The sequence below is a fragment of the Camellia sinensis genome, chromosome 4 (genome assembly GCF_055761805.1).
Source record: "Camellia sinensis isolate YWXY chromosome 4, ASM5576180v1, whole genome shotgun sequence".
Taxonomy (NCBI): Eukaryota; Viridiplantae; Streptophyta; class Magnoliopsida; order Ericales; family Theaceae; genus Camellia; species Camellia sinensis.
In genome coordinates, this window is record NC_138964.1 from 110,648,760 (window position 1) to 110,670,115 (window position 21,356).

Below are 21,356 nucleotides of genomic sequence, written 5' to 3' on the forward strand. Positions count from 1 at the left end.
TAGAATTAACCATAATAATAATGGGCATTGCTAGACATCGGCTTCTTTTACTAGTATATATATTTGAACCACACACATTCCCATTTCCATTTTCATTCCCATTCCCATGTGTATTGAGGTCTCAAAATCATTCTTGTGACAGAATTCTATTGTCTTTCAGGTATTTGTTTATGATTTATGGCATTATATTTTTTCCTAGTTAATAATTTGTTAATTTTAATTAGAAATTTTTTATAACTTCCTTCAAATGTAAAGATGTTTTAGTCTGAATTCCAAATTACAGAGTGAAAAATTAAATAAATGTTAGTCAAGCAAAGCAGCAGTTCACAACATCTCTCCCTACAAGTATACTTTTTTAACAGAAAACGGTGTTAATTCATGCTTAATAGTTGTAAAATTAGTATATTTAAATCCATTTTTACTAAACTCAAAAAAATAAAAAATAAAAATTTATTGTATTTTCCTTCAATTACTTACAAATAATCACTTGCATTTTTTTTTATATGACAATCATTACTTGAAACAAATTATGCCTTGATTTTTGTATGTGCATTTGTAAATTTACTCAGTATTTCCTGTTTAATTTGTCTGTTCATTTTCATTGTTATTTGGTTAACTTTGGTTTAGCAGTTTGACATGTCTTTTTTAATCTCTTCCTAATAGAATAACATTGCTAACCATTATGCTCTATTTTTGGTTGATTAAAATGAATTGTATTTCCATAGTCTTTCATATGGAATGACTATTTATTTAAAATTGTGAAAGGTAATTCTATTTATAATTCCATAGTCTTTCATATGGAATGACTATTTATTTAAAATTGTGAAAGGTAATTCTATTTATAATGCGTTTGTTATTATTTTTTTAATTTAATTAAACAAATGAATGAATATTTTGATGGAATGATAATTTCATTCCACTTTAATCATTCCAATGAATGAAACACTATCTAAGGAGTTGGCATGGTAGTCAAGGCAGGGGAAATGGGATGTGCTCTCGTTATGTTGTTAAGTTCAAAATCTCCTTGCCCCAAACAATTTTTTGGGTCAGTCTATAGTTTAATTGGACCATTTCTTTGTAAACAGTGAGAAGTTATCAAAAATAAAAAATAATTCTCTCTCGCACTCTTATTAAAATAAATTTAAGAAATCGATTTACAAAAATAAATTTTACATAAATAATTTAATTAAAATAATATGACAATGGCATTTTAAAATAATAAGTTACTTTGATAAGACTATCTAATTTAAAATGAATTTTCCTATATTATAAATTTGTCACCTCATTGGTATAATTTTCTCCATAAAAAATCCTATGGTTAGCCATCAATCCAGTCAAATTGATATTTTCAGTTTTCAACTAAAATTAAATTGGAGCAATGCAAGAGATTAGTTTTTAATTCATTAATTCTTAAATAAATTACTTCATTGGAAATAAATTTAATTATTATAATTTTAAGGGTTTTTTTTTGGGGTCAATATATAAGAGAGTTATTTACAACCAATCTATCAAGCCCAACTTCTCTATCGAAATTGAACCAGTGACGTTTATACAACTATTAGATTAAATATCCTAATTTAACTCTTCTTGGGGAGAGTTGAATTTACAAAGGGTGAGAAGGCTAATTTCTAAAGGTGCTAATCTAATAACTAATAACTGATTCTAGCATATAAATATATATATATATATATATATATATATTTCGTCATTTTCCTTCAAAATTGTCAATTTGAGTCAAATTAATATAATTTCAAAACGGATGTTTAAATCGTTAAAAAAAATAATTATAAATTTTACTATGGTCCTAAAAATGTGTATTTTGTGTCATTGGTCTCTCAAGTATCAATTTTATCAATTTCGTCCTTTAATATTGTATGGGTTTTATTTTCTTCATTAATGTTTCATGACCAAATTGACAAAATTAAAAATTCAAGGACCAAAGTGATACGAATGACAAGAAACATATACTTTAAAGAACATGTGTGTATTTTATTACCATTCCGTTAGCTATTTAGAAGGTACACTTAGAATTGGAACAAATTGACTCAAATTGAAATTTCAATAATGAAATTGACAAAATTAAAACTTGAAGAACCAAAATGACAATAAACACATACTTTAAGGACTATTAATATATTTTGTTCAAAAATAAAATATGTGAACCTTATGTGTATAGATATAGTACGATTGTAATTTCATTAATTGCCTTAAATAATTATAGCATGACTGTTGTGATTTTTGATCACTGACTATGCTTTTTTATTTTTTTCCAGATCATCCCATGGACGTACATGCTATTGTATTATTTCTCTGTGTATGCTATCACCTTGTGGGACACAATGGAATTGAAGGAGACTGGAGGAGTTTAACTAAAGAAGAAGATTTGGAGTTGGAGGAGCGACTTAAGCATCTCAACAAGCCAGCAGTCAAGACTATTCAAGTATTTATTTTCAACTATTATTAGAAACATTTAGACTGCGTTTGGATCACGAATTTAGATAGAGAAATGGAATAGTTAGGTAAAGTATAATTATATTTGATTCATTTTTCACTCATGTTTTCTATTTCCCTTTTCAAATTCATATATAAATCTAACATCCAAACACAGTCTTAGTTCAATTTTGCTATGTTTGTTTCAAGGGAGTAAATTATACTTGATTAATAGACTTGCCATAATTGATGTTGATATTATCAATTGCATATCGTGTCCCAGTTTGAAATGTTCCTGGATTGAGAAATTGGTCAAATCTTATCATATCCCATACCACACTTGACATACATACGTAATGTAATGACCATAATGGGAGAATATTTTGGTGTTTTTACTAATGCAGACCCTTCTTAATCTCTCATTTGGTATCTTATCACCTTATAGAGCTCAATAATCAATCATATTTCCTAGGATGTCCTGAGACTAGTTTCGAGAACATTCAATTCCAATATTGTCCACTTAAATTTTCTATGAAAATCAAATGGCAAAGATTAATAGGCATCTTAGGCCTAATATCATGGATGTCTTGAATTGCAACCATCTAATTTGATGTTCTGAACTTGAGAATACAGAATATGGTATTATTATTTTTGCACAAAATTGTGAACAACCTTTCATGAATTGAACATTTGTATATAAAAATTAACAGAAAGATTGTAACATTTACAGAATAATTATGGAGATATATATGATTGCGTGGATTTCTACAAGCAACCTGCATTTGATCATCCTTTACTGAAGAACCATACTTTTCATTTTCAGGTTTGTCTCCATACATCCTCTTATCTCCAACACATAATTGAAGGCTACTTAATTATTTATTCAACGCTCTATAACACAAAATAAATCACAGTACACTGTAGTTCGCACAATAGGTGCTGGGATTATTGCACATCCATATGTACACACTAAAGATTAAAATCAAAAAGATTTGCATACAAAAGAGAAATATACTATGAAGCATAGCGAGTACAGCAATAATACCAAAAACCTTTAAAATCCGACACCAATACCGAAGTCTTGAAACTCTACCCGTTTCCCTACTTAAGATTAACTGATTCTAGAAGCTACACGTGCTTACTTACTCACTATCATTGTCCCCAGAATTTTTTCATATCCCCTACATCTTTACAAACTTCTCAATCTCACACCTCTACAATACTTCTTTTTTATTGGCGAAGGGAATAATTGTATTGATCAAATCCAATACATAAAATATAATTTTGGGACAAGCATCAATAACAGAGAGGAGAGTGTAGGGAAGATTCATATTTACAGGCAAACCATAGAAATGTTAGTCCCATACAATTAATAAAACCCTACACATTGAATTACTAGTGAACTCTTAACTTCACAACCTAACCCAAAATATAGTATGGATCGTACAAAATTTGATACACACACCCAACACTAATAACTGTATGAGGCTCATAGAAAATAAGACATGCACGTATCCAACAGTAGAATCCAACTCTTGTGAGTTTTCTGTAATCCATTATGTGATCAATTTATGTCCATGTCTCCTTTACCTTTTTCGAATTGAGTTGAATTGCAGATGAAGCCCACTTCATTACCTAAGAGATCAAGAGATCAAGTTTCCTCAAATGTTAGCAAACCTCTACATCTAGGACTAAAGGGCGGGGGTTGCCCGGTTGGAACAGTTCCAATTAGAAGAACTACTAAAAAAGATCTCATTAGAGAGAAACTTGCTTCAAAAATAATGACTCCTGCAGATGACACCGGTGGTGTTGATGTAAGTTATCCTAGTCAATCAAGATTATATAGCTTCACAATATTAGTTTTGCACTATTGCTTGTTTTCTATATTTGGTTTTATTTGTTTGTATGAATCACCTTCTTGAATGAACTGAACACACACGTAAAACACTGTAGCCACATTTTTTGATCCTATAAATTGATTTTAGTCCTCATTTTTTGAAGCTATATGTTTAGCCTCATCTTGTTGAAAGTTTTAGGCAAACTTTTGATAATAATTTTACTTGCAGATGTGATTGTTTACATGGCTTGAATCTGCACAACCAAAAACACTAAACATTAAATCTTATAGTTAGGGCACAATGGCTTTTTTGAATGAAAAGAGGGGGAAAAAATCAACAAAAAAAAGTATGAGCGTATATATATATGTTTGTTGGGTTGGGTTTCCCTTGTATGTAGAGGATGACCCAAATATTTGGTAAAGCCCATGTAAGTCTCAAGCCCACATGGAGAGATTATGGTAGCGTTTGGTTTACTTTTCAAAACTCAACTCTGTTTTTAAATCATGATTTAAATGCAACTTGTTAACCAAACATATTTTTAAAATACAACTCAAAATTACTTTCAAACTCCTCGTTTTTCTTTTCTTTTATTATTAATCAATCACTTTTTCTCTCTCATCTCTCATATTTCATCTCACCTCTCACATTCTCTCACATTTTTTACATCAATCAATCAAAAAAAAAAAAAATACAAATCATCCCAAAACTATTTTTAAAACTCATAACTAAATAAATTTTTTCTTTTCAAATCATGATTCAAAAACTCAAAATTCAAAACATAACTCTACACTCAAATTAGAATTCTAAAATTAAACCAAACGGATAATGTTTTTTGTTTGGTTTTTGATAAACTCTGTCCAGCTTTGATCAAACGGTTCGATCATCTGATTGAGCTGAAATTTGAACCGTGGAGATTAGATTTGGAGCATTCTGAATTTGGTTTTCTGCCTCGTGAACAGTACCCTTTTTTTTGGTGAGATCTTTCCTAAATTTTGTAACTAGTTCTTTGGTTGCCAAGAAAACTTATTTGTAGTTGTTCTTGATTATTTGCCTCTAGCTCTAACTAGAGAGAACTCTTGTGCACCCATTATTCCACGTAAAAATTGCTTTTGCCTTTTTTTTTTTTGTTTTTTTTTTTTGTTGATTGGCAAACTGCTCTTCCCTTGTTGTGTGATTTTTAGATTTATTATTTTCAGATTATATATATATATATATATATTGTGCTCTATTCAAATTGTTCCCTAATAGATTCACACAAAAAGGGAGAAAAATTACTTCTGCTATTTTGTGCTAGATTTGGGTATTTCGAATTGGCCTTTGGTTTTCTCCCAACAATATGGATATGTTCAGATTCTCACTGTAAGGGAAAATATAAAAGTAACACATATGTTTTGGACTTTTATTACCCAGTATGCCATAGTTGAGACGATAGATGGTCCAAACAAATACAGTGGAGCATCAGCGGTGCTTAGTGTACACCAACCAGATGTCGTGGGTAAACAATATAGTGCAGGGCGAATGATGATTCAAAATGGGCCTGATAGCTTACAAGTCGGGTGGAGGGTAAGTTGATCTTCTTGCTTCTTGTAAATTTAACTTCTTACTTATTTTAGAAACAATTTTCACAAGTAAAAACTAGTTTCACATAGACAAAAGCATTTGTTGTTATTATGTTTTTGGTTTGTCTCAGGTGGATCCATCTCTGTTTGGTGACGCACGTCCTCGACTATTCATATATACGAATGTAAGTATCATTGCTTTTTATTGCATATTACTTGATTGACTATATTTTCTTAGTAACTCTTACAATATATTCGTATATGTTTGTCTACCAAACAGGCAGGTCAATCTCATTGTTTCAATACAAATTGTCCTGGATTTGTGATTGTGGACACAGCAATACCTCTTGGTCAAGTAATAGAAGAGGTCTCTATACGTGGAGGGACAACGGTTGGGATAAAAATCTACATCTTCCAGGTTACATTTGAAAACTTTTAATTATGAAACAAGTTCCCAAGTCATGCTACCATTGTGTCAAATAATTATTACACCAATAATTATGAAACAAAAATCGTAATTAAGTAATTAGTGGTAAAGAAATAGAATTTGCGTTCTTCTGTTCAATTATTCAATTTTGATATCCATGTAAAAATATATAGGACCTAGCTAATGGAAACTGGTGGCTTGGAGTTGCGAATACCAATCTCGGATTTTGGCCAAAGAGAATACTTGGTGGCGGATTAGCAAACTTAGCTTCACGTGCTGAATGGGGAGGAGAGGTATTTAGTCCACTGGGCACCCCGAAACCTGCAATGGGGGGAGGTCATTTTCTAATTGAGGACACAAGATATGATGCACACTGCAGGAATATTGCACTTAAGAGTCCAAGTGGAGGGGATATAAATCCTCAAACTTACGAGTTTACAAACAGTAGAAAACTGTATGAAGTGAAAGATGAAGGATACCAGGGGGCTCTTTTTGGGCATCTGGTACTATATGGGGGCCCTGGAGGTTCCTAGAAGGAGAACACAAATTTGGTACTTTTAAAATTTCATTTTGGCATGAATTAATAATGTAAAATTGACCGCCCCTTGTCCTTTTATATATATATAATTGCATGTGCTTTGCAAAACTTTTATTAAGACTCAAATGCTATTGTTTATGCTTGGGGTGATGCACAATCCAACCCTTTTAGCTTTGCAAATTTTAATCTTCTTGACTGCAATGTCATCGATTAAAAAATTTGGATTATTCAACAAGACCTGCTTTGAACGTTTACGGGTGCTAAGCCAATGTAATTGGAATTACTCACAATTATTATTTATTTATTTATTAGTACCCACACAGAGATTGTTTGAATATGATCACCAAAATTTGCTTACATAGATTAAGATCTTAGCAAATCATTATAAGAACTCAAAAAGATAAAAATAAAATAAAATAATTTGATTTTGTTATTTCATGGCTTAGCAAGACTCAATATAGAACAAAGGGAAAAAAAAATACCAAATGAAACATAAAGCCATTAATCAATCCAAATTAATCTAAATACAACAAAATATCACTTAAATGTTACTTTTCTTACATTTTCAACAACAAAATTACCAACTAAGCTTATATAATCAAATTTATCTATCATATCATTTTCAATGAATAATTTAGTTAACTGCAATATACATTTGTCCAATTAATAATTAAACATCAATCTCTTTTTTCTATTGTTTGGTAACTAGTTTAATTATTTTTTGAGGGGCCTTTAACTGTGGTTTGGGCTTTCCATTACGTGGGAATTTAAAATTAGAGCAATTAATAATTGTGAAAAATTATAATTCAATGGAATAATTATAAAATAATTACAATATAGATTGATTTTTAATTTTTAATCTTTTATTTTTTTTTGTGCAGCAACACACAAATAAAATAAATAAAAAAATTCATTACAATAACAAAATTTTGGACAAAATCATATTATTCCTTCTGCCAACATATCAAAAATAACATTAAAAAATAAGAAAATAAAATGGGAAAACATAGTTCTTCATGAATTAGATATGGATTTTTCAACCATAATCCTCTACATGCCATATCCATTTACTTTCCCACCCCAGGGCCAATATTTACCATCTTCTAGTGTTCATTTTATACATTCTGTAAATTGGGAAATAGCACAAAAAAAATATCTCAATGATACTATCAAAAAGGAGAGGATCAACCACGAAGGTGGGGATGGTTGAATTGTAACAAATCCAAAAATTGTGAGATAATCTATCATGTCACTATGATTAAATTAGAACAACTTTTTTAGGAGTTGAATCTTTTCAATGCCAAATAGTCTGCCTATAATTTATTTGAACTTCCAAAAAAATATACCCAACAGAATGATTAAAAAACAAAAATGAACAAAATCCATACACTTGGAAATAACCATGAATAATCCATATATATACATATATATATATGAACAGATGTGACGAGATATATAAGGAATAGAGAAGGAAATGACATGAGGCACTAGAATGAAAATTTTGGTGAATGAAGAAAGAAAATTTGGGAATAAATATGTAACTATTAGATTGAAGGGCATACTTGAAAATAGAGATCAAGGATTTAGGCAACCATAGTAATTAGCTCCAAAGCTCCTTAATTCATTCCTTTGCTCAGTCTTTGTTAGAACTAATAGGGAAAAAAATTAGACCAAAAATGAAAATAAGTTACAAATGAAAATCTAAAAATTGCAGAATGTATGAAAACAAAAAAGGTTCATTCAGGATAAATTCTCAGCTCATGATATTGGATGCTTCTGTTGTTTTGGCTCCAGACAAGGTAATCAAGCTATATATTGAATAACAAAATATCAAGCATAGAAAAGTCCATACAAACAAATGAATAATATACAAAACAGAACAAAAATAGACCACAATTGACAATGAGGATTCCAACAACTTCTTTTTTTTTGGTTTCCCAAGGTATCCCCAGGCTTCACCCCGGACTAATCCTCCGAGGTACGGTCAGGCACCAAGGCGGGGACCTCTCCCAAGAAGGTTTGCTGCATCGACAAGGACTCGAACCTGAGACCACTTGCTTAAGCGACCAGAGCTCCTTCAACTCAGGCCAACCTTCGTTGGTCCAACAACTTCTTCTGCATACATATAACAGGACTTTCCATCAAAATATGACAAATTAAAGAGTGCAATCAAAATTCTGCTATCTACAAATATGATTTAAGAAACTATGCCATTTCTATGACTGAAATAAACCCAGTCCTTCCATTGCAATAAAGCCAGTACTTAAGTGTTAAATAGTTGATCTAATCTATCCTATTTATCAAGGCCATACTTAAGAAGAAGTGCCCTAGAGAGGAAAAAAAATTGAAATAATGAACTGAAAATAAAAATAAAAAGAATGAAAAGAAAAGAAAAAGAATGTAACGACACTGTTTTGTCTTCAAACTATAGGCTATCATTTGGTCACCAATTGTTATCATACTCAACTCCCTTCCTTTCTCATTATCATCAATCATCAAATCTAGAATTAATAATAGGCTTTCGATTGAATGAAATATAATGTAAAAAAAATTACTCAATTGATCTCACTGTCAAAATTCAACACCCTCCTCTCCCCAAGTTTATCTAGCAACTTTGCCTCTCTTGGAAAGGAGGAAGCTCTATATTTTGAGGCTTATTTCTATTTAAGCAAGAAGAGTTGTCTTGAGAGATTGTCACTCATACATATTCAAACTGATAGTATGTTTCATCTGGTGGGAAAGATATTCCTCTGCCCTTGCCAAAGAAAACTGTGTTGAAGATTGGCTCAGATGTTCAACGATGGCTGTTGATTGATGGCTACCATAAATGTTGGTGGTGGTTGCCATAAATGTTGGTGGTTGCTTGTTGAAGACTTTGGCCCTCCATTTCATCTATAAATGGTTAGTGAATGGAAGAGGGTCAGTGTGGTGAGTTGAAGAGAGATTACAGAGCAGAGAGAGAGAATTATAGAGTGTGTAATTCTTTGTTCAAAATATAGTGAAATCCGTTGCCCGTGGACGTAGGCGATTTGCCGAACCACGTAATTCTCTGTGTGTTCTTGCTTGTGTGCTTGTGTGTGATTGTTTTTTTGCCTCCTAGGCATAACAAATTGGTATCAGAGCATCGTTGTGCCAAAACAAAGCATCCGCAACTCTATTTTCTGTAAACTGAAAAATTTGAAGTTGTCGAAATCAACTTCTGAATATACCAGGAGGTCCGTCTCGACGAGAGGAGTCCAGACCCAGAAAGAACGGCCAAAACGAACTTAACCAGAAGACCCACGCGTAGCAAGAGGTAGAAGACGACTTTGTGCAGCAAAAATATATACTTCAAATATATATTTGAAGGGAAAACCAACACCAAGATGAGCTCTGTCCAAGTGGTTAAGGTTAAGCATTGCACTCCTTCGGCCAAGGTTCAAATCCTTGGAGCACCAATATTGCAAATCATTTTTGCAAAGCGCCACGCGTCAGCCCAGTCACTGCCACGTCTGGACCACATGGCTACCTAGTCACTATCACGTGTCGAGGCACGTCACAGCCAGTTCAACTGCCACGTCAGAGCCACGTCAACACATCTACCACGTCGTCATCCTAGTCAGCTAAAATTTTTGAAATTGTAGAGAGGCCCTAAAAGTTTGAGAAATTGTATTTCAGTCCATAATAGTTTGAGAAATTGCATTTCAGTCCCTGAAAGTTTGGGAAATTACATTTGAGCCCCTGATCTTGTTGAAATTTCAATTTAGTCCTTGGAACTTCTATTAATTACAGTAAGGTCACTGGATTTTTGGGAAATTACAATTTGGCCCCTGGATTTGGAGAAATTTCATTGAGGCCTCTAGAGAGGTGGAGACAAGTGCTTTCCTAGCTAAATCAACCATTCTGGACACAACCGCGGATTCCTTTTTTTGAGATTCGGACCTGAATTTTCAGTGAAGTTTTCGGGAGTTTAGAATTTTCCATGTTCCAGGCTTTTCAAGCATCTGTTATTGTTTGTGGGGGAGATTATTGAGCAGTCTCAATGGCAGAATCTACAGAGACGAGATCAACCGAGTCCACAAGTAACCTAGCGACTACAAGCAACTCTAGGCATTGGACCCCGGTGTCCTATGCTAAGTTTGAGGTAGAAAAGTTTGATGGAAACAGCAACTTCGGCATGTGGAGATGCAAAGTTAAAGATATGCTTGTCCAGATGAACCTGCACTTCACTCTGGGAGACAAACTAGATAACTTGGACGGGATAGAATGAGGGAAAGTGAATCTCCTGGCCTGCAGTTCCATCCGACTTTGCCTTACAAAAGAGGAGAAGTATGCCTTCACAGAATATGATATTGCGATGGACCTTTGGGAGGCGCTGGAAGACAAGTTCATGACAAAGAGCATTGAGAACTGGCTCTATTTGAAGAAGAGGTTGTTTCGTTTCGACTATAAGAAAGGTATTTCGATGAACGAACACCTAAACAATTTCAACAAAATTCTTACCGATTTGAAAAACTTGGATGATCACATTGATGATGAAGATAAAGCACTATTACTGTTGAATTCCTTGCTTGACACATATGATCATCTCATCACCACTTTACTGTATGGTAAAGAAAAGATCAAGTATGTTGATGTTTCAAACGCCTTAGTAAATAATGAGTTCAGAAGGAAAGATAAGTCTGCAAACAGGGACTCAGCATTCACAGTCAGAGGCAGGATAATTACCAGAAGATATACAGGGCGAGGAAAGTCTTGCTCAAAATCTAGAAGGAAATCATCAGATAGAAGACGGCTTGCAAAAGACGAGTGTGTTGCTTGTCGCCAGAAAGGGCATTGGGAAAAAGATTGTCCCAATAAAAATAAGAAAGAGGAAAAGGTGAACGTTGCACGAGATGGAGATAATGGTGAAGGATCAGCCTTCATAGTTTCATCATATGGCCAACCTGATGAATAGATTCTAGATTCCGGATGTTCCTACCACATGTGTCCTAACAAGCAGTGGTTCTCGAGCTTACGAGAGTTCGATGGAGGAGTTATGTTGATGGGCAACGACCAAGCTTGCAGAACAAAGGGGATTGGAACAATTCGACTGAAGATGCATGATAGAACAATCAGAATTCTTGAAGATGTTCGGTACGTACCAGATTTGATGAAGAATCTCATCTCAGTGGGAGTTTTAGACTCCAAAGGTTACAGAGTAACTGTGGAAGGTAGAGTCCTCAAAATTGTTCGAGGAGCATTTGTTGCAATGAAGGGTACTCAAAAAGGAAATTTATAATTTCTAGACGACTTTACAGTCACAGGGAGAGTGGCTGCCTCCACCAGGTCAGAGAACGATGCTTCAGACATTTCCAGACTTTGGCACATGTGTTTAGGGCATACTGGAGAAAAGGCTTTACAAGGGTTAGTAAAGCAAGGCCTATTGAAAGGCGCCAAAATAGGGAAACTTGAGTTCTGCGAGCATTGTGTACTGGGCAAGCAAACAAGAATCAAGTTTGGTACTGTTATTCATCGTACCAAAGGGATTCTAGACTACGTTCACACTGACGTATGGGGTCCTTCCAAGAATGCTTCTTTGGGAGGTAAACACTACTTTGTGTCATTCATTGATGATTTTTTAATGAGAGTTTGGGTTTACACAATGAAGCATAAAGATGAGGTATTAGATATCATTCTTACATTGAAGAAAATGATTGAGATCCAGACAGGCAAAAAGATCAAGAAGCTCAGATCTGACAATGGCGGGGAATACACATTAGATCCCTTCTTTGAGGTTTGCCAGAATGAAGGGATAGTGAGACATTTCACAGTTCTTAGAACACCACATCAAAATGGAGTTGCAGAACGCATGAACCGCACTTTGGTGGAGAAAGTCCAGTGTATGCTATCACATTCTGGATTGATCAAGGCATTTTGGGGCGAGGCATTGAACTATGCTCGTTATCTTGTTAACCGACTACCTATTGCAGCACTTTATGACAAGACTCCCATTGAGGTATGGTCAGGAGCGCCAGCTACTGATTATGATCAGTTACGTATCTTTGGATGTCCAGTTTATTTTCATGTTACAGAATCTAAGTTGGATACTAGAGCCAAGAAAGCTATCTTCTTGGGCTTCAGTGATGGTGTCAAGGGATATAGGCTTTGGTGCCCGGAATCAAAGAAAGTTATCACTAGAAGAGACGTTACCTTTGATGAGTCTACAATGCTGAAGCAACCAAATCCTCAAGAGAATCAGGAAGCATTGAAGAACTCAGTGCAAGTGGAGTTTGAGACTCTAGCAAAGACTATTTAGCCAGTCAACCATCCTGGTTGACAGCTCTGAAGAAGATTCTGAAGAGAGTTCAGATGAAAATGAAGATCCAGAGGCGCCACAATAGTCAGAACCCATTGCAATCAGAAAAGGAAAAAGAGTTACTAAGCAACCTAGTTGGATGACCGATATGGTGGCCTATGCACTTCCAATCATTGAAGACAGTGTTCCTTGCACTTTCAAAGAAGCAGTGCAGAATGCTGAAAGTGTCAAATGGAAGGAGGCTATGGATGAAGAAATCGGGTCACTTCACAAGAACCAGACTTGGGAGTTGGTGCAACTTCCAAAAGGCAAGAAAGTAATTGGGTGTAAGTGGGTTTACACTAAGAAGGAAGGCATCCCAGGCAAAGACAACATCAGATTCAAAGCTAGATTGGTAGCTAAAGGCTATGCCCATAAGGAAGGAATAGACTACAATGAGGTATTCTCACCTATTGTGAAGCACACATCTATTCGTATCTTGCTAGCTTTGGTTGCACAGTTTGATCTCAAGGTCACCCAACTCGATGTCAAAACTGCCTTCTTACATGGGATCTTGAAGAGGAGATATACATGTCCCAGCTAGATGGTTTCAAAGTTGCTAGAAAAGAGAATTGGGCATGTAAGCTGAACAAATCGTTATACGCGTTGAAGCAATCCCCAGAAAGTGGTACAAGCGATTTGATCGGTTCATGACGGAAAAGAAAAACACAAGAAGCCAGTATGATCATTGTGTATATTTTCATAAGCTTTCCGATGGTTCCTTCATTTATTTGCTCTTATATGTAGATGATGTGCTGATTGCATCTAAGAGCAAGGTGGAGATTGATAAACTCAAGGCACAGTTGGCAGGAGAGTTCGAAATGAAGAATCTTGGCAAAGCAAAGAAAATTCTTGGCATGGAGATCAAAAGAGCTAGGAAGAAGGGCACGGTTTGTCTGACACAAACCCAGTATCTAAAAAAGTGTTAGATAGATTTGGCATAAATGGAAAAACAAAAGCTGTGAGTACACCATTGGCCCCTCATTTCAAGCTTAGTGCTTCGATGTCTCCACGCACAGAAGAAGAACGAAAGCATATGGCACAGGTTCCATATGCAAATGCAGTTAGTGCATTAATGTATGCTATGGTTTGTACAAGGCCTGACATCTCACATGCTGTGAGTATGGTAAACAGGTATATGCATGATCCGGGGAAAGGTCACTGGCAGGCAGTGAAATGGATCTTAAGGTACTTACATGGCATAGTTAATATGGGTTTGAAGTTTGAGAGAGATCATAGACTCGAACAGAATCTGGTTGGATATGTGGACTCAGATTATGCTGGTGACTTAGACAAATGCCGGTCAACAACAGAGTATTTATTTACACTTGCTAAAAGGCCGGTGAGTTGGAGGTCAACACTTCAGTCAACAGTGGCTTTGTCTACTACAGAGGTAGAGTACATGGCAGTGACAGAAGCCTTTAAGGAAGCTATTTGGGTACATGGGTTGATTGAGGACTTGGGTATTGTTTAGAAGCACGTTGAGGTGTACTGCGATAGTCAGAGTGCCATTTGTTTGGAAAAGAACCAAGTTCATCATTCCCGCACCAATAACGAATTTTTATCTTCGATATCCATTAGAAGGGTCAATGTGCAAGATATTAAATCACACATAAATGATTGAATAGGCAGGCACCCTGAAAATGCTATGAGGTGTTTGGAGCTATGAAGTCCACTCCCACAATACGGTTTGGGCAAAACAAAAAGAAAGTCCACAAAAAACAGAGATTCTTGGAATTTCAATACACAAACACACTCTATAACAAGTTATACTTCCTAAACTGGGTGGTCATGGTCAATTCACTTGATGAGTTGATGTCTTAGATCTTCTAGTCATCTGGATATAAGATACGTAGGTCCAGGTATTATAGTAAATAAAACCGATTATCATCAAAATCATAATATCTATAGACTCGACAAAATAGGGATTCAAAACAATAATCATCAATCTGTATCTAAAACTCAAAATCAACAGTGTATCAAAAGAACAAAAGCACAAGCTCAATATTGAATTGGAGTAACACCAAACAAATGATGTTCCCAAAAATTTGTCTGTTCCAACACTTGAACACGCCAAATGAAACTATAATGCATGTACTGTAACGCCCCCAAAATAAACCCATAATATACATAACATTGACATGCATTAATAAAAGAAAACCAACCGTTATTCTATTCATCAGAGTATTCTTATTGAAAAACATTACATGTAACATCAAATTAAATGCCTTACGGGCTAACATCTTTCCAAGCCAACACTTGGACACAAAATATGAGTGCTAACTCAAATACAAATAAAGCCCTAGGCTTGAATGTTTACATGTAATATCAAATAAATAAATAACAACTAAACTAAACAGAGTCTTCAACTCCAATTCCTTCCAAGCTAAGTCCTTGGAGGTAGCTTATCACCTGAACCTGAAAATGATGTTCCCATAAAGGGTGAGCCACAGCCCAGTAGAAAAATACTAAACCAAATATAAGCATTGAATAAAGCTATAGCATTCAATAGATGGTTAACCAAGATAATCAATTGTGACTTAATACCGTCTCAAGACACTAATGTCTATGACATGTTTCAATTCCCATTATTATCAATATGGCTCAGAACCTGGCCAAACTTACAACAATGAACTATATATCACATTCACATTACTTCCAATATCAACAACATTCATGAGAATCAGGCTCATATTAAAACACTTCATACTTCCCGTTTGATACACATTTTAGTGCTGTATCAATGACATGTAAAACACTTCAATATAATAAGCACACATAATAGTGATGCTAATGGAGTCCATCCCCTATCTCCTCCCAAACAAAATTCCGGTTTAGAGGTCCATCCCCTATCTTCCCCTAAACCGTGGAGTACATCCCCTATCTCCTCCCAAACAATATGCATATGCAATGCTCAATCAATACATGTATATTCTGTATTAATTCAATAGTCTAAATTTATGACTTAAACAATTTGATTAGTTTCAATTTTCCCTAATCCACATACAATGTCTACAACAAACAGGACTATCCTCCACCGATAGCCTAAACAGTTATTTCTAGACTGGAAATAAATACATCAACAATTCAATAGGTGAGTGATTTAAATTATACAACCACACCATTTAATCAATGAATTCCTCAATTTCATGAATTTAACCAAATTCCCCAATTTCCTGAAATTAATTATACAAATTAATTCATTATTACAACTAGGGTTTTTCCCAAAATTACCAAAGTATTCCCAACATATCAAAATACCAAAACTTAGAACAAAACTTATAAGATGGAGTAGGAAATCCCTACCTTGAAGAAAATAACCCGAATGGAGAAGACGGAGATGAAGACTCAAATTCCAAAGTGCTCCAAATCCTCTCTTTTTCAGATTAAAAGAAAGCTCTCGCGAAGCTCTACCTTTCTTTCAAAGGAACTAGGGTAGAAGACCCCAAGGAATAGATCAAATCTTAGAGAGAAGGTGAGAGTAGAGAGAGAAACTCTCAAATGGCGGTTTTTAAAAGTTAAGAAAGAAAAAGTAGGTCAAAAAGTGATCCAAAAAGGGAAATCACGGACTGATGTAGTCGACTCTACGCTCGAGCGTGAAAAACCCCGCTCGAGCGTAAGACACAGACTCACGCTCGAGCGTGAAAAGAGCCACTCGAGCGTCGATTGCACCATTCCAGAAGTTTTGCAGGCGATGGTATCCGCTTGAGCGTAAAACTCTCCGCTCGAGCGGAGTGACAAAATCAAGAGATCACGCTCGAGCGTAAAAAAAATATCGCTCGAGCGAACGGACTGCAGAGTAAAGTACTGGGAGATGGAAAACCACGCTCGAGCATAAAAACTCCCACTCGAGCGGAGAAGCAACAACGAAAAGCCCGCTCGAGCGTTAAAACTTCCGCTCGAGCGTGAAGGCAAAAACTTGGGCATCACCTTTTGGTTTCAAAGTGCAACCAACCTGCTTTAAACTTGCCCATCACAACCCAAGACTCAAATACAAAGAGTAAAGGCTAGAAGTGATAATGATACAGAACAAATCCATGAAACCAAGTCTAGAATACAGTATACAAAGAAAGGAAAAACCGGGATCGCTATATGTACCCCATCAAAATCATGCCCGCTAAAAGCCTTGTCATCCACTGCCTCAAGCAGGAGGTGCCGATCCTTTCTTCCTCGGAGCTGCTTCAGTCCCTAGATGAACATACACCAAAAATTTCAGTAAAAACAAAAAGGATATACAAATACATATACATACATTTAAGGCTAACTTCACTTTTACTCCTTAAATTATGAAGCACGGATACTTCAAAAAAGGAGACGTATCCGTACTGGATATTTATCAGACACCGATACTACTTGGATACTTGTGGATACGTATCGGATTCTTTTTAAAATTATTTGATATTTCTTAATTAATTTTGGAGTATTGGATACTTAATTTTGATGTATCGGATACTCAAAATCACATATTACTTATAATATTTTGTTTAGCTCTTTAATAAGAGGAATATAGTGGCAGTTAAAGTAGTAGAATTTATCAAATTGATGTATCCTTATTGTCTCTCTCACTTCTCGTTTCTCTCTTCTCTCTCGCTCTCTCATGTTTCTTCTCTCTACTCGTTCTTTTTTTGGTGTTGCATATAAAGATGATGTTTAATTTGCATTTGCTTTTAGTTTTGGATATTTTATGAATGTTTGAAGACTCTTAACTTAATAGAAATCTCTTTCTTTATTTATTAATTTGCTTTAGATTTTATTTTCATGCATATTACATTATTAAAATTATAAAAATAACTTTTTTTTAATGAACGTATCCTCGCTGTACCCGTATCTTACTTTTTCAAATTTTGGCATATCTCCGTATACATATCCCCGTATTGCTGTATCCACTTCCTGGGTAGAGAAGAGAGGTGGCATTGGTGATGCAGGGATTAGGGTTTGGATGGAAGAAGATGGGGAGTATTATGAAATTTTTATTCCAGGACAACTGTATGAAAGAAAATTTTCATTTAAGTGTGTGAATTGAGGGAAATTAATGTGTGGAAATAAAATTACCCCAACTAAACACTTATCTTTTTACTTGCACTCCACAAACAAATAGTTAAGTACTTCTAGAATCCTCATTTCAAAATAGAAAATATGTTTAAATTTTGAAATGACATTTTTATTAATCAAAGTAAGCGATAAATGTTACAAATTTGGAGAACCATCAACAACATCAAATTGATCATATTATCTAAAATTAGAAACTTGAAGAACAAAATGAATGAAATTAATTAATAGTTTACAAAAATTAACCACAGCATACATAGAAAAATGAAATTAACCCTATTGAAAAATGTAAGGGGGTGGGAGGTATCACCTTCTCTGAAACCACTCTTGAATCTGCGAGGTACGTTGCGGAGGTACCTCATACGACCTGTCCCAGTCGTCTTCCTTCGGATCGCCTTCACACTCCAGTTATCTGAAAATATGCATTTGTACACCCATCAGATCCAAATACATACATACACACACATATATATATATATATAGAGAGAGAGAGAGAGAGGGCTTACATGTCCTCTTACGGGCAGTAGGGAAAGCACAAGCAGAGCATCGACTCTTCTGGAGATGAAAGCTGCGGCGGCCACACCTCACACAGAGGGTGTGGGTCTTGTTCCTTCTCTTACCAAAACTCCCTGTTCCCTTCCCCTGTTTCCATTCATCCACTTCTATAAGCCCTTACACATATATTTGTATGCATAGAGAGAGAGAGAGAGAGAGAGAGAGAGAGAGAGAGAGATTACCATTGTTGCGCAGCTGCAAGAAACCCTAGACCTGTGAGAGCCGTTTTGGAGGAGAAGATACAATATATATGGTGAATGTATGTGAGTTGAGAGGTTTAGGGTAGAATCGAGATTCCATCCTCGACTTTACTTCTCGACTTTTTATGGGTCATTGAGCTCATTTTAGACCCAATTTCGATCCAATTTGGATGATTCAAGCCGCTCACATTTTATAATTTGTTAGATATATTATATTTATAAAAAATTAAATTGATCGAATATTAAAAAATATGTGTTCAGATTATTGAACTAAAAATTATTTTTTTAAAAAAATAAATAAACAACTTTTTGAACATATATTTTATGATATCCAATCGACTTAATGTTTTATATGTATAATATATTCAAAAAATTTGATAATATAAACGATTCGAATCATCAAAATTATGCCTAGAACTAAGCCTAATGACCCAATAAATAAAAAGTCAAGGAAAGGATCATGATTCACTTAGGGTTGGCCAAGTTGAATCTTGCTGAGCTTCCAGACGGGCTTCAGCCCAGTTTCACTCAAAATGAGCTAGGCTTTTGGATGCAGTAAAGGCCAACAAGCCTAAACTGACCCAATTTATGGAGGGCCGATAATTCATGGTTGGCCTTACAATTCAATTATAAGAATAAGTTACACTAATCTCCTTTCAAATTTGGAATCTCATAAATTTAACATAATTAAATTGAGTTCTTTAAAGATTTTAATTCAAATAAAACTTGGCTTCCCTTTTTATCATAAATTCATTAGTCTTATGAATAAAAAAATTAATGTTATCATCTCTTTTATATTAAAATATATATTTTATATTTTTTTTATCTTTAAATTTTTATTCTATCAATATTAGTTTCGATCTCTTTAATCTAACTAAAATAAGAGTTAGTATAATTATGTTAAAATTGTGAGCCTTTTAATTTTTTTTCAAACCTAACGGAGGTCAATGTACGCTAATTATAAAGTATAGTTGCTCTTTTATTTTTTGGTTACACAATATGAATCATTATTAGTTTGTTAGCAACCAAAACAAAGGGTGTAAAATTTTTCTTCCTAAGATTTAAATCCACAAGATAGGCTTCTCATATGGATAGGAGTGTATTGTTTGACCCAGTAAGACCCATCATAAGTTCATTTTGGTAATCCAAATAATTTAATTTGTAAGATATTTTGTTTATATCGTTTATACAAAAAAAATGTCAATCCAATAATCATAATTTATTTAGTATTACATATGTCACGCCCTCAAAATAAACCCATAAATCATACATTCATGACATGTTTGGACAAAAGAGAATAAAGCATAATTTCATAAATCAGAATATTCTTTACAAAAAGTATTACATGTTAACAACAAAAGCAAATGCCCTACGGGCTTACAGCTTTTCAAGTTAACACTTGGTCACAAAAAGGAGAGTGCTAACTCAATTACACATTTAAGCCATTGGCTTGAATCTACATGTAATACATCAAAAGGGAAAATAAGACAACAAAAGTCTGTCCGCCTCTAGCCTCCCAAGCTATGTCCTTGGAGGTGGCATGCTACCTGTACCTGAAAATGATGTCCCATATAGGGTGAGCCACAGCCCAGTAGAAATACACTAAACCAGCTATGAACAATGACTAAAAGATTAGTAGTTGATAGATGGTCAACACAGATACATCTACTTATATCACATTTCGGTTTCATGACATTAAGTCCATGTTACATTTCATTTCCCATTTCCTTTTCAACTTTGAGTTTGAAAACAAGGCTCAACACCTAACCAATCAACTTAATGAGATTAAGACTCATCTTTAAAACATTTTCGAAATTCATGAAGGATACACATCTTGATGCTGTATCATTAACACAAAAACCATTTCCACACCTTACGAAAGATACACATTTTGGTGCTGTATCAACATAACATAGAATCACTTCTATACTCTACAATTGACAACGATATACATTTTAGTGCTATATCAACTCAATTCAAACACTCCCATAATCAACACTTGATACACATTGTAGCGCTGTATCAATGCCACACAAAATCCGGTTTAGAGGTCCATCTCCTATCTTCTCCTAAACCGTGGAGTACATCCCCTATCTCCTCCCACATAACACATGTATATAAATGTAGATCATATACAATCAATCAATACATAAAGTTAGCGTATTATTCCAACCGCTATATTCGATAGCATACTCAATTGATTAGTTTTAGTTTGCCTAATCATCATGGATTGTCTACAACAATCAAGACTATCCTCCACCGATAGCCCAAATCAGTTATTTCTAAACAGAAAATAAATGCACCAATGGATAAATCATCAACATTTCAATTTGATGAGTGATACTTGATCCAACTACACCCTTTAATTCCATACGTTCCCAATTTCAACATTCTCAATTCAATTCTTCATTTCTCCAAATTGATTATACCAATTAACTTAACTA

General features: G+C 34.6%; 2 protein-coding genes and 1 pseudogene across 2 annotated transcripts in view; 2 read left to right on the forward strand and 1 right to left on the reverse strand.

Moving 5' to 3' along the window:
- The window catches only part of LOC145823968 (protein neprosin-like), a 41,422-nt gene extending 34,635 nt beyond the window's left edge, over positions 1-6,787 (forward strand). The window contains exons 3-9 of the mRNA XM_082923547.1: positions 2,274-2,440; positions 3,161-3,253; positions 4,047-4,244; positions 5,679-5,831; positions 5,959-6,012; positions 6,108-6,245; positions 6,428-6,787. Of these exons, the coding sequence (XP_082779673.1) occupies positions 2,274-2,440; positions 3,161-3,253; positions 4,047-4,244; positions 5,679-5,831; positions 5,959-6,012; positions 6,108-6,245; positions 6,428-6,787 (1,163 nt within the window). The remainder of the gene's footprint in view (positions 1-2,273; positions 2,441-3,160; positions 3,254-4,046; positions 4,245-5,678; positions 5,832-5,958; positions 6,013-6,107; positions 6,246-6,427) is intronic.
- A 6,852-nt stretch (positions 6,788-13,639) lies between these two features.
- Positions 13,640-14,582, forward strand: LOC145823969 (secreted RxLR effector protein 161 pseudogene; annotated as a pseudogene).
- Positions 14,583-17,229: 2,647 nt separating this feature from the next.
- On the reverse strand, positions 17,230-19,070 carry LOC145789435 (large ribosomal subunit protein eL37x-like). Its single transcript, XM_082865939.1, has 4 exons — positions 18,895-19,070; positions 18,664-18,799; positions 18,468-18,569; positions 17,230-17,296 (listed from the first exon to the last, which is right to left on the reverse strand). The coding sequence occupies exons 1-4, from the start codon at positions 18,895-18,897 to the stop codon at positions 17,250-17,252; spliced, it is 288 nt and encodes a 95-aa protein (XP_082722065.1). The 5' UTR covers positions 18,898-19,070; the 3' UTR covers positions 17,230-17,249.
- Between the last annotated feature and the right edge of the window lie 2,286 nt (positions 19,071-21,356).

What these genes read in the sequence shown, in the direction of transcription:
- LOC145789435 (XM_082865939.1), bottom strand. An exon ending in TACTGCCCGTAAGAGGACAT is followed by an intron (nt 18,570 to 18,663) that starts GTAAGCCCTCTC and finishes GCATATTTTCAG; the next exon opens with ATAACTGGAGTGTGAAGGCG. An exon ending in CAAGAGTGGTTTCAGAGAAG is followed by an intron (nt 17,297 to 18,467) that starts GTGATACCTCCC and finishes ATGTTCATCTAG; the next exon opens with GGACTGAAGCAGCTCCGAGG.